Here is a 16,383-nt window from a genome sequence, read left to right as displayed (position 1 = left end):
TGAGTTTGTTCTGCTAACAAATCTGTCCCTCTGTTCCCTTGGACTCTTGTGTTTTTTCCCTGCTGCCTCATTCTCACAAAGGCCAATCCATCCTATGGCAACATTTTGTCACTGTGTCTTCTTCTCAAGGAGTCTGACATTAATCCATACAACTGAAAATGCTTTTCTTGTATTTAAACAAATCATCTTCTAGGTGTAACAATGTGAACTAGTTGCTGTTGTAACCTCCTGAATGTAGGGACCATGTTGTGCTACATTTGGCATCAGCTGGTATGATACTACTGCAGAATTGTTTGTAAATTTCTGGGCATAGCAAAGTAAGGGTAATAGAAGAAAGTTACTGTTACATAGTTAAATGTAGTTTTATAATTGTTACTACAGTAGCTGTGAAAGGTGAATAGTTAACACCTATAAATATATGTCCTGGTTCCAGCTGGGATAGAGTTAATTTTCTTCCTAGTAGCTGGCATAGTGCTATGTTTTGGATTCAGTATGATAAGAAAGTTGATAACACTGACATTTGCAGTTGTTGCTAAGTATACTATGTCAAGGATTTTTCAGCGTCTCATGCCCAGCCAGCAAGAAGGCTGGAGGTACACAAGAAGTTGGGAGGGGACACAGCCAGGACACCTGACCCAAACTGGCCAAAGGGGTATTCTATACCATATGATGTCACGCCCAGTATATAAACTGGGGGGGGCAGATTGCTGCTTGGGAAGTAACTGGGCATCGGTCAGTGAGCGGTAAGCAATTGCATTTTGCATTACTTGTTTTGTATATTCCAATTATTTTATTATTATTGTTGTGATTTTTTTTCTTCCTTTCTGTTCTGTTAAACTGTTCTTATCTCAACCCACGAGTTTTACTTTTTTTTTCCCCCGACTCTCTGCCCCATCCCACTGGGTGGGGGGGAAGTAAGTGAGCGGCTGCGTGGTGCTTAGTTGCTGGCTGGGGTTAAACCATGACAATGTAAGAGTGCATTTTCAGTGTGAGAAGCACAATTTTCTGCCTGCATAGGGAAATAATCACTATTACAAGTGCTTCATATTTATTCTTTGGAAAGAACAATAAAAGCCCTTCCCAGATCTATGTACCAGCCAAAAACGTAGTATTTCTACTGGGTGTTAAAACTGTGACTGATTTTCTTCTTGATGCTTTCTTTTAGTGTGTAGTCAGAGTTTTGTGTGTGCAAATGTCGTGGTTTAACCCCAGCCAGCAACTAAACACCACGCAGCCGCTCAATCACTCCCCCCCACCCAGTGGGATGGGGGAGAAAATCGGGAAAAGAAGCAAAACCCGTGGGTTGAGATAAGAACGGTTTAATAGAACAGAAAAGAAGAAACTAATAATGATAATGATAACACTAATAAAATGACAACAGCAATAATGAAAGGATTGGAATGTACAAATGATGCGCAGTGCAATTGCTCACCACCCGCCGACCGACACCCAGCCAGTCCCCCGAGCGGCGAATCCCTGCCCCCCACTTCCCCGTTCCTATACTGGATGGGACGTCACATGGTATGGAATACACCGTTGGCCAGTTTGGGTCAGGTGCCCTGGCTGTGTCCTGTGCCAACTTCTTGTGCCCCTCCAGCTTTCTCGCTGGCTGGGGATGAGAAGCTGAAAAATCCTTGACATTAGTCTAAACACTACTGAGCAACAACTGAAGACATCAGTGTTATCAACATTCTTCGCATACTGAACTCAAAACATAGCACTGTACCAGCTACTAGGAAGACAGTTAACTCTATCCCAGCTGAAACCAGGACAGCAAACAAAAGAGCCTGTTGCCCTATTTTGAAAAGCAAGTGAAAAGGAAAAGCTGTAGCTTCAGGAAGCTTTCACCTGTAAGAAATCTCTACATTACAGCATCATCTAGTCTAGACTTGTGCTATTTTATAGACCAAAAATAAACTTCTTAAAAATTTCATCAGCATGTATGGTTAGAAGGCATCCAGCCCGGTATCTTGACCAGGCACCACTCTATGACACTAATCAGTATTTCAAAATCTCTCTGCTGTAATCTGTAATGCCAAGAGCTGCTGGATATGAACAAGAGTCCTTCTTCTATCTTTCTGGACACCTTTAAAAATAAATTGTATGCTTGGAAAGGAGACAAATGGTAAATTTAAAGGTATTGTAAAAACGGAACATGCACAACATTTAGTGAAAAACTACGTTTCTTTTGGTCAGAGCAATTAAGACACACACACTCAATGGAATACGAAGCATCCTGACCCACTTTTTAAAGGCAATTGCCAGTTAACTGTTCACAGCTTTATAGTGATAGTTTATTAAAAGAAACCCCCAAAGAAAGCTATTGCAACGAAACGAGAACCCAGCCTGAAAGGGGTGATTCTGAATACTGTGAGATCATTCTGCGTGTTCTGCAAAAACTTATATTACTCCACTACTCAGTTTGCTCCCATGAGCACATTAAAATCACAGAAAAAATACCTTAAACTTTGCAGCAATGAATGAATTTCAAGTTCTGTGTTTTAGAAGAGCGTTAAAGCAGTGCTTTTGCTACTGAGATAATAGGCAGTTATTTTCACTAAGTAACTGATGAGCACAATTATGCCTTAAAATTCATTGCTACAGTATAGGTAAATAATGGTGTTTTTCCAGGCTCCTGGATTCTTCTGTTAATACTGAAATTACTTCGGTTAATTACAGAACTACCACGTAAACCCAGATAGTACCTTAACGCTGTTCAACTGGTCCCTGAGAGATGAGCGAGGGCCGGTTTGACCTGACAGACACTTACCGTGGGCTCCACGCCCACGGTGGTGGTGTACTCACGACGCGTTTCCGCTGCCATCCTTTTAATAATTTAATTAGAGTGTTTTGATGTTGTTGTGACAAATATCCCGTGTTTAACTGCAGCGGCAGCAGCATTTTCCCCGGTTTGAGATGCCGAGGGTCGCCCGCTCACGGGAGCCGCCGAGAGGCCGGACAGCTTCGCTCCCGCCTCCCCCCGGGGTCCCCTTCCCGCCTCGGGGTGAGACTGGGCTGGGCGGCTGCGGCTTTGGAGCATTTTGAAGCTCAGGGCAAATTAAGCGCCGCATTACCGGCGACAGCCACCGGGTCCGGCCTCGCTCCCCGCTGCCAGGGGCCGCTAGGCCCCGGGCTGCCGGCGGGTGAGGCCCCTTCTCCCCGGAACGATCGCTCCGCGGCGCGGGCGGCAGCCGGGAGGGGGTTGGCGGCGCACCGAGGCGGAAGAAGGGGGGGCCGGGCGTTTCCGGGTGGGCGCGGTGGGGCGGCTGGGCCGGACGGGAGGCGCGGGCTCGGTTCCCCTCAGCCCTGCCAGTCGCCGGCGGCCCGCCTGGCGCCGGTCCCGCCTGGCAGTCCCTTCACCCGCCGTGTGGCACCGTAACGGGGCTTCCCTTCAGGCGGGAGTTGCGCCTCCCCGGCCGGGGCTAGCGGCTTTCGGTGTAGCGAGGAGCGCGGCCGTCGCTGCCCTCGGCAGCGGCAGAGCCAAGCCGCGGAGATGGATGACGAACCCGAACGGACCAAGCGCTGGGAGGGAGGCTACGAAAGGACATGGTAGGCTTTCCCTTTCCCTCCTCACCTTCTGGTTGGTGAGAGATGAGAAAAACCGCCCTTCGGCTCAGTAACAGTCTGTTTTGCGTAGGGAAATTCTTAAAGAAGATGAATCCGGATCGCTGAAAGCGACCATCGACGACATTCTTTTCAAGGCGAAGAGGAAAAGGTACTGTGCGTGACCACAAGCCTCCACGTAATACTGGTTGGGTCAGTTATAAGGGCTTAATCATTCTGAAACTGGGTCCTCCGGGTTGAGTAAGCATGTCGGCACACCTGCAGCATATTTTTGTGTCCTTACCTTTTCAGAGCTCCAGATGCATGCTTCTTGCCTGCTACTTATTAATTGTGCCAGAAAAAATAGTAAAATTTATTTTTATCTTTAATCCTAAGACTGAATGTATACAGGCTAGATAGCCTAGATGTAGGGTAGCTAAAAAGGCAAGGTCTTGATCTGATGACACACAGTGCAGAGCACTGCAATTGCAATTCGCACTGCTTAGAGAAAAATCCTTCAATGCTTTTTTAATCTAGAAATCGTGCTTCAAGCTGGGTTTTGGTATCATGGCACCAGATTTGTATTTCCAGGTGTCAGAAAAGTTGCTAGATAAATTCTAGATTTGTTTTATTTCACATTATGTTAAAATATTCAAATTTGGATAAAATTCTAAAGTTCCATTGAACCTGGTAGTAAGAAATAGTTTTTGTTTGTTTTCTGTGAGGCATGAAATCTGTTTGTAATTAAATTGTCTTTTTTTCAGTGTAAATAAGTGTCTGTGGTTTGTTACTGCTTCATATCTGCTGGTACTGGATTTGTTCCAGACTTCTTCTTAAGGAACCATTCATTCATTTACATCTTACTTAAATCCTTTTGTGTTTTATTAGACTCTATGAACACCATGGACAAGTTCGACTTGGAATGGTATGTTAATGTCTTAACCCTTATCTGTCTTGAGTCCAGAACTACTTGAATAGAGGTGGTATGCCTAATCTGAAATACAGCTTTGCTGACTCAATGTGCTTGAGACCAAAGCTTGCATTTTCCACCAAACTTTTTTTTTTTTTTAAACATTCTTTGTTTATTGCCAGTGTGGGATGTGAAGCATGAGTTTTGGCATGTTCGCTGTATCGGGTGTATTTTGCTATAGCATCAGATCACACACACTTGCATTGTCAATTTTTCTTCATGTGAAAAATGGGCATAATTTAAATGATTAGTAAATGACAACATTACTTTATACAACGCTGAGGTCTTCAGGTGAAGAGGTGAAGGTGCAAACTATGCGTATTTTGTAGCTTATGAGCAGAAAGGAACAGTGTGCATTTTTCAAGATAGTCTTTTTTTTTCATTTTGAAGGAGAAGTGGAAAAAATGCATTACTTTTTCAGTTGCTGTTGACTGCATAGCTCAGTATACTGAATTTTCCCTGTTTGAGGGAGGAAGTAGTTGCTCTTTTAAGTAAATGGAATAATGAACTGTTCATTTAAATACTTGTTCTGTAAGTGATTATCACTTATGGTGAAAATGCAGATGCGTCACCTTTATGTGGTTGTTGATGGATCAAGAACTATGGAGGACCAAGATTTAAAACCGAACAGACTTACTTGCACTTTGAAGGTATTTCCGTACTCAGAAGTTTTCTCTTAGTAATCCACTGTTTCTCTGTAAACCAGTTCCATTTTGCTTTTAAAAGAATGGCAGTCTCCTGTGACTAGATTACATGCATAGCCTCATCTCTCCTCTCATCCTTACTTTTTTTTCCCTTGTTTCTGTTGCTAGTCTGTAATTTTCCTGTTTTTTAAATAGTAAAATCTGTGTGACATTAGTTTGCCTTGCATGAGTACTTCTGTAGAGTAAAAACATTTTCTAAGGACATACTATGGAAAGACACAGTATGAAAAGTATGTGGAAATTAAGCTGAAGTGGTGCCCATAATAAGGGATGAAAGAAGAACAAGCATGCTTTCATTACACATCTAGAATTTTTTTTTTCTTACAGTTGTGTTTTGATGAATTTGGGTTTGAATGGATGCTAGACAGGGGTTGAATTGGATTGCTGCTTCAGACTGTGGAGGACTTGAACTGTACATCTTCTACTATATGGTCGTCTTTAATAACACTAAGCATTGAAATCCTGGGGTTTGATAATTTTGTACAAATTGATGCTTTTAGTATTTTTAGTATTGCAAACTTTGATTTGAACCAAAAGTAATCTAGAACTTTACCACATATGAAGTGAATAAAATAAGTGGTGGCTAGTTTCTGAAATTTACATTGCATTGGTAACATGGGAGGAAGGAGAAGGATGGAAGGGGTGGGGTGAAAGGAGAATGGAAAGTAAGGGCTCATTCCCCCTTTTTTTCCCCAACTTTTTTTTTTTTTTTTAAATGATACTGGATGTTTTGCAAGTACCACCTGCTTAATGTATGTGAAATAAAACTGTATGTAGTTTTTAACTGTCTTAACTTTTCTTTATAGTTATTGGAATATTTTGTTGAAGAGTACTTTGACCAAAATCCTATTAGTCAGGTATGTAGAACCATGCAAGAAACAAGTAACTGAAAACAATTTTAAAAGTTAGTTTTAACACTATCTAATAAACTGTTTTCAATTGATGTTTTCCTTCCCATCCCTTCCTCATCAGTTAATTCTTATTATGGTGAAATTCTTATTTCTGCCTGAACTAATGAAAATAAGAACCCATCTATTCCCTTTTTCCGAAACATAAATTCGAACACAGAAGACTAATTATATTGTTTTCAGGCGTTTAGAATTTTAGAAGATTTCTTCTCGTACCTCGTGGCAAAACTACGGGAAATACAGGAGTGTATGTTAACTGATGCATAGTAATTGTGCTCCTGTTGTTACACTTACAAGAAAACTTGTATAGTTAAGTTAATTCTGATCCCTAAAGAAGTATTAGGTAAAATATAGCAAAAACATATATCAACTTATTTTAAAACTTGCTAAGAAAAGTTTTGGCTTTTTTTTTTTTTTCCCTTCTCCAGATTGGCTTAATTGTAACCAAGAGTAAAAGAGCTGAAAAAATGACAGAACTTTCAGGTAGGGAGGTAGTGTATTTTTTTTAAATTGGAGATGTTTTTATCTCTTGTGTTGATGTTACAAGTTCTACCTGGATGACACTGCTGAAAGTGAAGTAGCGTTAACATAGTATTTTTGATTTAAAAGAGAAGTTACTGCAAGTTATCTGAAACCAGAGTCTTTACTTTGATCTGTTTGATCTAGAATTGTCATCGCATGCTTGTTCATGATAAGTCTTATCCAGACTGCACCTAAAATATGTTTTGTTTCCCCTATAGTTAATTTCTCACCCTCTTTGTTAATTTTGTATTTTACGACATCTGTGTGCTCTGTGAGATCTGATCTGATGTTAAGAAGCAAGGTTTCTTTGGTTCCTGCCTTCTGTCACTAGCAATCTGTGTGGCTTCAGAGATGAAATCTTAATTTTTTCTTTTTATTCACCTGTAAAACTGGAGCAACTTTATTGAGGGATTTGAGGATCAATCAATCCTTGAACAGTACTTTGAGGACAATGGAGGAAGTTAAACTCTGTTTGTGCTGAAACACTTTGTGAGATAATTCACAGTCATGTTAAGTGCTTAATGATATGCAACAGTTATTTTACTCTTTTTGACTTCTTAAAGTTTCTAACAATTGAGTGCCTGTAGGGTAAATGTCTTTCTGTTAATATATTGTTTTATTGTTTTCTACATTCTGATCAAGAGGTCAGTTTCTAAGGAGAAGCATAGAGTTACAAGTTACAGTTTGAAAGTGGTTGTTGTACAAGTACGCTTCTTTAAATATATAGTTTAAATATTTCAATTCTCTTAACTTGTTTTTTCAGGTGAATTTTTTTTTCACTTACAGGCAACTCAAAAAAGCACGTAACTGCTCTGAAGAAAGCAGTGGATATGAACTGCAGTGGCGAGCCATCTCTATATAACTCCTTAAATTTGGCCATGCAGACTTTAAAGTTAGTATATATATGGAAGTTTTTTTCCTTTGTTTTCCATAATCAGTATAATGCTGATTGTGAATTTTTGGAGGGGCAGAGACAGTATTTTTTACAAGTAGCATCTTGCATAGTCCTGACCCGAGTCTTTAAAAGGCAGCTTTATGTCATCTTACAATACAAACTGTTAAGAAGTTAAACATGCTAGTAGTGCAGAAGTTAATTTTCTAAGACAAGATGCTTCTATTTAGAGGTGTGCTGCTTATAAAAAGCAACAAAATTTTAAAGTAGGTGATTTTATGTCGTGTATGAATATGGTGATGAAAGACTGTGCAATTATTTTTTACTAGAGGGCTAAGGTATGAGAGAGGCCAGAGTTAGCGGTTAATAATGATAAGAGAACAGGAAAAGAAACAGCACTGAATCACAATAATCTGGTGGGAGTTTTGGCATACTTTAGAAAGGTAAATTTTCAGGTAGGACAGATTTTAAGACAACTCTCTTGCTGTGTGAAGTATTCAGATGGAATAAACATTTGTGGAAGACTTTTAACAAATAATTGTAGCTAGAAACACTTGACAGAACAAAGCTAGTAGTCAATGTCATAAAATTATTTGAATGACTAGTTGGAAGAGAGTTTTCCATTAAGAACTAAAAGACAGTAGTTTAATGGATTTACACCTATAAACTGATTAGATTTTTATTTTAAGAAGTCACGAAGACTTACTGCAGTGTTGCTAGTTTGAAGGTGAATTTTGCCTGTGAGAGTACAGAGAAGGTACGGGGATAACTTAAGCATTAGAGCAAACAATCAGATAACAACTACAGAATCAAATACTGTATTTTAGATACTGGAAAGGTTTGGCTTTTGGAAGGTGAAATTCTGGTGTTTTAAGAAGGATCTTGCCACAGTCTTTTATAATTTGTAGGGGACTTCATATCATGTCGTCTTCTGACTTCAGTACGTTGAAGTCCTTGGAAACTTCAGCATTCAAGTAGCTTAGTGTACAGAAGTAAATTAACTATATACTTTCTTTAGGCATGTGCCAGGACATACAAGCAGAGAGGTTTTGATAGTCTTCAGCAGTCTGACGACATGTGATCCAGCCAACATCTATGATCTAATTAAGGTACAGAAGTGAAGTTTGACTACTGCATTGAACATTCAAGCTATTAGACTAAAACCAGACAGTTGCAGTGTCATCACTAATTATTTTTCATTTAAAACTTTGAACCTTTTTACTGTTTTCTGTTCTGCAAATGAATTTGAGTATGCTTTCTTTTTCCATTTGAAGTGCTTAAAAGCAGTTAAGATCAGAGTATCTATCATCGGCTTAAGTGCTGAAGTTCGAGTTTGTACAGTACTTGCCCGAGAAACTGGTGGTATGTATCTGAAGTTCAGTAGTTATACTACTAATACAAGTTTAAAATTAAAATTATGTAACTAATTTTGTCATATATGCATCAATGCATTTTGATATTTAAGGATAATATATTCTGTTGTGCTGGCAGAAAATTTAAGGGTTTCCCAAACCTACAAAATACACAGTATTTAGTGAAATTATTATGAGCTGGTAGCTGCATCTCTAGAGAGAAGAAATACTCATTTTTTAAAACCTAGTGTTCCACGTAAAAAGCTATGTGATGTAGAACTTAATTGTAACACGTTAATATCAATTACAACAGTGGTAACTCTCACAATATCATTACTGTAGTGTAATGTTGGATAAAAAGCTATGGGCCTTCATATCTAATTAAACGTTCTGGTGTTACTAATTTTAAAACTTGTCATCTTCAGTAGCATTAACTGGACTGTTTTTTAGGAACAGGGTTGGCTATATTTTTTTTACTTAAGTTGTTTTCTGTCATTTGGAGCATATGTTTGTGTTCTTATCTGCTCATAATCATAAGGCATTTCTTTCTTCATGACAGGAACATACCACGTTATATTAGATGAAAGTCATTATAAGGAACTGCTGATGTATCATGTTAGTCCTCCACCTGCCAGTTCAAGCTCTGAGTGCTCCCTTATTCGAATGGGTAGGATATGGTTTTGTTAAAGTCCTGGTACAAGATTTGTGAATCTTGTCTTTTTCTTTCTTTGCATTTTCTGTGTTAAAGACATTGCACAATTATGTTTTTTTATTTTAACTTTTACTTTGCTAAAGAGATATAAATTTTCCTGATGCTGTTCCTGCAAAATAATCAGCTTTTAAATAAAGTTAAGAATTAAAACAAATAAGACAAATTACTACTCAACTGCAGTTGGAAACAATAAAGTGGAATGATATTGCTTGTACATTAATAGGTATAAATGTAATACTTAGAAATGAAGGATGAAAAACTATTTTGTTTCTCCCTCTGGTTTTTTCCCTGCAGAAGGCAACTATTATAAGCTGAATTGACTGTAAGAGCCATCTGTTTGGTCATGTAGTACATGTTTGTTAGGAGCAATGTTGTGGTGTTCTTTCAACAGATGGATTGGGTACCTTTTCTTCTCCTGATGTATTTCTCAATAAATTTAAAGCCTGGAGTTAAACCAGGATAGGAACTCTAATGCCACGAATTAGAGCATTGATTTCTCACTTTCATCCACCCATTTTCACAGATAAGAATGTATGTATTTTTGTGTGTAGATTTAAATACTGAAGAGATTCACTTCCTGTAGGTAAAGTGTGCTATAGTCTCATCTGTAATATACTGCACTTGGAAGGTGAATATACGCTTCGTGTGCATATAAAAATATTTTCCCCTTAATTAGAAAGCATTGTTCAAGTGAACATTCATGTAGAGCTCCTTCTGCTTTCCTACCATTGCACACATCATTTTCTTTTGAGCTCTTCTGCAAAAAGGGGGTTCCAGTGAGCTTCGGTTAATGTGAGGTCTATGAAAAGGTATTTTTCACTTGGGGGAAATACAATAAGGGATTTGCTGGTTGATGTAGGTAGAGACCTCCAGGAAGAATTTGATACCTAGTAAGAGTGTATTACTTCTCCTGTAATAACAAACAAACAAAAAAAGAGATAGGCCTTAATCTTTAGAATAATCTTTGAACTTCTCCACTGAAGTAAGAAACTGAAAGATTACTTGCATGTTTAAAATTTGTAATATGGGATGTTTTTGTCTTCAGGTTTTCCTCAGCATACTATTGCTTCTTTATCTGATCAAGATGCAAAGCCATCCTTTAGTATGGTGTAAGTAGAGTTGATTAGAATTCAGTGAGCTGATTAGAACTCAATAATAATTAATCATATTTAGAAAATTTGCTTCCCAGTGAAAATACTGCAAAATAACATGAAAAAAAATAGTGAGTATGTCTTGTGACTTCTCAGTAGAAATTTTGTTTCCATCCAGTATATGGCCATAGTTACCTCTGTTAAATATGCTTTTTAAAATTTACATTTAAAATTTTTTGTATGTAGTAAATGGCTTTTAGTTGTGTTCTGCAGTAATTAGAACACAAGGGTGGTACAAGGTATTAAAGTACTTACTACCAATTTTACTTGCATTTCCTGATTCAAGTATTGTTGTCACTGTAAAGATAATGATGAGGGTGATGGGTATTATCTGGAATAAAGTATTTTTTATCTGTTTACTAATGTGACTTTAAAAGGAAGTTTAAAATAGAGCCTGATTTGGTTAGGGTACCAGAGCTCTTCTCAATGAAAGGAAGCATAGTTTTCAGCAATGATAAGGGAGTCTGAATTTTCAGAAGGAAACGGTGTCAGCTGTTTGAAAGAATAGGTATTAACATGCATCTTAAAGTCAATACAGAATATTTGTGAGTGCGTAAGTAGAAATACTAATGCTGTTGTCTTTCATAACTAATTTTTAAAGATATATGGGTTCCTTTTTTGGGAAAAATTTGGTCTTTTTTCTGTTTCTGTGGGAAAATGTGATTACTGATATCTCTCCCTATCAATTGCTTTCTGACACTTCTGTACACGTGGAACTGTTGCATGGAAGCTACTGAAACTTTTAAACCTATTTGTTGTGAGAATTAGGTAGTATTTATAGTTATGTAGTAGTATGGTGTTTATGGTGTTATCTCTTCGGTATTAAATTGTCTCTCTTTGTTCTAGGCAATTGGAAAACAACAGTGAGCCAGGTCTTACGCTGGGGGGGTATTTCTGTCCCCAGTGCAGAGCCAAATACTGTGAACTTCCTGTGGAATGCAAAATCTGTGGTGAGTAGCAAGAAGAGGTGAGCAGATGAATTATGAGTTAGTGGTAAGAGAGTGAAGGGGTAGAAAAATTCAACTATACTTAGGAATTAAAAGCCAGCTCTGCTTTAAGAAACCTGCATTCCTGTGTCCTGGGATGTCAGCTTCATACAAGGGACTTTCAGGACTATACCTGTAACAGACAAGCTGTATCATATTCCCCAGTATAAGATTATAAATGAAAAGCCCTAAAGCAAAGGGGGGAAGAAGGGTGATTCACATATGAATGGTAATAATTTCCTCAAGAATGTTGATTTAACAGACACACCAACGTTTCAGACTCCTCAGTGCCAGGCCATGAAGATAAAGAGTGCTTTTGAGTAAAAGGACAGAAGTACCCCCTCACCTATGGGAGTATGTAGATGAAAGGTTTTGAAGTTGAACTCAAGGGCAGGCTGCACAGTGACACATGAAAGGCTATAGAGTTGTAAATGGAAGCCCTTTGGTCTTGCAAATGTTAATGGACTGTGCAACCAATGGTACCTCTCTCCCACACCCCCTTAATGAGGACATGAGGGAGGATTAGCATTTTTTATAGTATTAATATTGTGTGACCGACAGCTGTCCTGCTGTTAGCTTCTACAGGCATATGACTAAAATGTGATGGGTATTATCAAAATGCGTGTATTTGGCAAGAGGATGAAGTAATTCTAGTTTTGGGTCACCTTGTCCTAGTTTCATGTCAAGGTTTTCACATCAGCTTGAGTCTCATTTCAGCAAAGTAATAGTGTAACTGGAGAAATGCTATGTATCAGCAACAGGTTGTCTACAGCTGCAGCTGCCAGCAGAACAAGAGCTTGGAAGTTTACATGGCACGTGAGTGAGCAATGAAGAAGTTTGTGCCAGGCTGTTCCCCAGCTAACCTGTTGTCATGGTTTAACCCCAGCTGGCAAATAAGCCCAACACAGTTGCTCCCTCACTGCCCCCCAGTGGGATGGGGGAGTGTCATCGATGAGTGTTTTAGATGATTTAAAGAATCTGTGAAAGTGCAACTTAATAGAGTTCGATGGCAAGGTTCACTCTGTTGCTTACTACATGGGAGAAACATACAAAGGAAAATTGAGTTAGAATCGATTTTCCATTATTTGCACAGAGATCAGAGATGCGAAAGGGTAAGGGAGACACTCCCGTTGAGTCACGAGATTCAGAATGGACCCCCTTTCTTTCTAAACTCAGAGAGGAGTCTAGGTGCGGCTGGATCCAGACTTAGTCTCAGACTTGGTTGGTGCTTTACGTCTTAAAGACTATATGTGGACAATCAAACCCATATATGACTTGGTTAGGATTTCAAAGTTTAGCATGTGATCCATCCAGGCAACTGGTGTTAGTTCGCTCTGAAGTTCCAGGCCTTGATTTCCTGAAACAGACTCTCAGGCATGGAGTCTTATAAAAATAAATAATTTAATAGAGTGGTACAGCAGCAGGATCAGCTCCAGCTGGGTGCTTCCAGGGAGGCACAGATGGAAGGAAGGGGAGAAGGAGATGAAGAAAGAACCTGAACAAAGAGATTGCTGGGCAGTTATACCCTTATAGACTATTCACCCACCCCTCACACACTCTTCACACTCGCTTCACACATCTTCCATGCACCCTTTGGTCCCATAGTGATTCTGGCCTGACACCTTCTGACTCATTGGATTCCTTCACTGTCTCCAGACAGGCCTTTCGTTATCTTGTCGAGTTGCAGGTGCACTTGATGGTTGTAGCCTTGAAGCCTCCTTGTCTCCTGATTTACGCTGTCTGTGGAGGCCCCTGTTTTGACTAATTGGGTACATGTTCGGTAAATCTAAGTGAAAGTTTACAGCTTGCAGCCTAAGGCTTCAGCAAATCTAGCTGCTCATGCTAAGTATGTAAAGCTAAGCAAACGGCATACTAAATCACACAATGTTGTAACTCTAAGTAATTCATTCTATTTAAAACCTACTTATTTAAGCTAAACAACTGGTATTTCTTAATATTGAGAGGCATCCCTGCTCAAGGGGAATGTTGCCTGGTGTACAGTCCAGTTGCCATCCAGGGAGAATTCAAATTGGGCTCATCCAACAATCTGTTGTTGGTAAAAGATCTCTTTGCTGGAGATCACCCCCATGCTGCCTAGCAGGGGTAGCTCAGAGAAGGCTCACTTAGGCTGTCGTATTTATGGGATAAAGCGGTTGGGTCATAGTCAAATTGCATACAATGGGAGAGGTATGCATGAGACTCCTTGTACCCATGACTTTCACTGTGTCACTCTGCTCCTTTGTGTGTTTCCTAGAGGAGTTCTTGGCCCAGCTACAGCTCAGGCCTTTACCCCCTTTGGAGCCTATACCAAACTGCTGCTGGTTTGGTTAAGGGGGGTTGAGTGCATCTGTCATAGGGAGAATTGGAAGGGTAAAAGTGAGAAAATTTAACAGCTTGAGATACAGACAGGTAAAGCAAAAGCCATGTGCACAAGCCAAGCAAAGTAAGGAATTCATTCACTACTTCCCATCAGCAGCCATCTCCAGGAAAGCAGGGCTCCATCATGCTTAACAGTTACTTGGGAAGACATGTGCCATCACTCTGAATGTCCCCCCTTCCATCTTCTTCCCCCAGCTTTTATTGCTGAGCATGACATCATATGGTACAGGATATCCCTGTGGCCAGTTGGGGTCAGCTGAACCAGCTGTGTCCCCTCCCAACTTCTTGTGCCCCCCCAGCCTACCTACTCGCTGGTGGGGTGGGCTGAGAAGCAGAAAAGGCCTTGACTCTGTGTAAGCACTCCTCAGCAATAACTAAAACAACCCTGTATTATCAACACTGCTTTCAGCGCAAATCCAAAACAGCCCCGTACAAGCTACTATGAAGAAAATTATCCCAACCAAAACCAGCAGACCTGTGTTAGCTGAAAGAGGGCTATGGTCTGGCTTCGGCAGTATTATAGCAGGCTGCAGTAGAGTTTTGTAGTTGGGCACCATTTTAACTGGTAATGTGAAACAGCAGAACTGTCATTGCCAGAGAGGAGTTGTGCATTTAGATTTAATTGGAAGACTCTTCTATGGTTGCATTTTTTTTTATGGCATGAGGATGAAAAACTTGCTAAATTAAAACTTTGCATTGTAATTGTACTTCTAAAGACTGAGTTAAACCTTTTAATTAGAAATTCAGGTGATTTGCTTGATCTTTATATTTGGATTTAATTCTGCAAAGGATTACAGGTTTGGATTATGGAAGCTAACAAATAATTTTGTTTTTTAATTCTTAAAAGCTCGGATCCACTGAGTAATTAAAAAATCTTTTTTCCTTTTTGCTTTGTTTAATACAGAAAAGGTTTTCAGTAAGTCTTCTCTTGTAATAATTTTGAGGTCTCTTTATTCACAGGTCTTACATTAGTGTCTGCACCTCACCTGGCTCGGTCTTACCATCACTTGTTTCCTTTGGATGCCTTTCAGGAAGTTCCCCTGGCAGAATATCAGGGGGAACGGTATGCAAATCATATTTGTGATAATGAGTGTACTTGTGGACCCTGTAATTTTTTTGTCACAGAAGTAAGAATAGCTGGCAGCAGCTTCTTTGCTGCTGGAGACACTGCTGAATGTTTGGGCATTTTGGGGTACCTCTGGCAATAAGAAATATTTGTAATTCCCATTAACAGTTACCATGTGTGTTCAGTTGAATAGCTGAAAAAATTGCCATAAATTGTTTCTGTGTATGAGATGTTTTTTAAACACCGTTTTACACAATCTTGACTGTTTTTTCAGTTAAAATACCCGATTTTGCTTTTAGGTATTGTCAAGGCTGCCAGGGAGAAATGAAAGATCAAAGTGTAAGTATGTTGAACTGCATTGGAATTTGCATTGAGGGGTGTCAGAAGTAGAGATGATCCTTTGGTATAGTCTTCTAAAGACCAGAAAAATATTTGTGGAAGTTTATCTCATGGTTAACTAGAGTTGTCTGTTAGTCATGCCTTTTAGACTGCAAAGTCTGTAAAAGTGCGGGAAGGGATTTCCTAGAGAGTTGCATAAGTTTCCACTCTTAGCCATTTGAAAGCATCTACAGTGACTTGAGCTCAGCCCTTTGGACATACTTGCTGTTAGAAACTTCAATTCAGTTGGATTTCTGTGATGTTAGCAATATAGTCTTTTTATGCTGTCTTGATGACACAACTGTTGCCCTACTATAGTGCTATGATGGTGATAATTTTTTTCTAATTTGACTTGGTTTTCTATCTTTTCCACACAGGTTTTCATATGTAAAGTGTGTCAGAATGCATTTTGTGTGGAATGCGATTTGTTTGTTCATGATTCTCTGCACTGCTGTCCTGGCTGTATTCACGAGCACCCTGCTCCCATACCTGTATGAAGTAATCTCTTCTTAGAAATTGTCATATCTATGTCATTCTTGCATAAATCTATTTTGTTTATTCAGCCATAGCTTTCGCTGAGGCATCTCAAAACAAGAAAGATGTAGATGATTACAGAAGGATGAACACTGGCTTGGGAGCAAACTTTAATTTTTACCTAACGTATTAATGATTTTGTTTACTGTTCATATATTCTTGAATTACCTGTATCTGATTTATTTTCTTTGTTCTTGTCTGAAAAGCTCTGGCTTTTTCTGAATGCTATTGTGAGTAACATGTATATTTGTAAATGTGAAAGTGATAAAACTGGTTTGTATGATAA

General features: G+C 39.2%; 1 protein-coding gene across 3 annotated transcripts; it reads left to right on the top strand.

Moving 5' to 3' along the window:
* The first annotated feature begins 3,243 nt into the window (after nucleotides 1-3,243).
* GTF2H2 (general transcription factor IIH subunit 2) lies at nucleotides 3,244-16,383 on the top strand. Of its 3 annotated transcripts, XM_052777699.1 has the most exons (15): nucleotides 3,244-3,549; nucleotides 3,638-3,715; nucleotides 4,432-4,468; nucleotides 5,077-5,163; nucleotides 6,024-6,074; nucleotides 6,554-6,608; nucleotides 7,434-7,539; nucleotides 8,558-8,648; nucleotides 8,814-8,901; nucleotides 9,451-9,558; nucleotides 10,649-10,712; nucleotides 11,601-11,704; nucleotides 15,080-15,182; nucleotides 15,485-15,524; nucleotides 15,941-16,383. In XM_052777699.1, the coding sequence occupies exons 1-15, from the start codon at nucleotides 3,494-3,496 to the stop codon at nucleotides 16,058-16,060; spliced, it is 1,188 nt and encodes a 395-aa protein (XP_052633659.1). In that variant the 5' UTR covers nucleotides 3,244-3,493; the 3' UTR covers nucleotides 16,061-16,383. The 3 variants fall into 3 exon arrangements, with proteins under 3 accessions (XP_052633659.1, XP_052633660.1, XP_052633661.1); XM_052777700.1 differs by lacking the exon at nucleotides 5,077-5,163; XM_052777701.1 differs by lacking the exon at nucleotides 15,485-15,524.

This window comes from Harpia harpyja, chromosome Z (assembly GCF_026419915.1).
Source record: "Harpia harpyja isolate bHarHar1 chromosome Z, bHarHar1 primary haplotype, whole genome shotgun sequence".
Lineage (NCBI taxonomy): Eukaryota > Metazoa > Chordata > Aves > Accipitriformes > Accipitridae > Harpia > Harpia harpyja.
The sequence above is the reverse complement of the archived record's forward strand: the minus strand, read 5'-3'. Positions and strand labels throughout refer to the sequence as shown.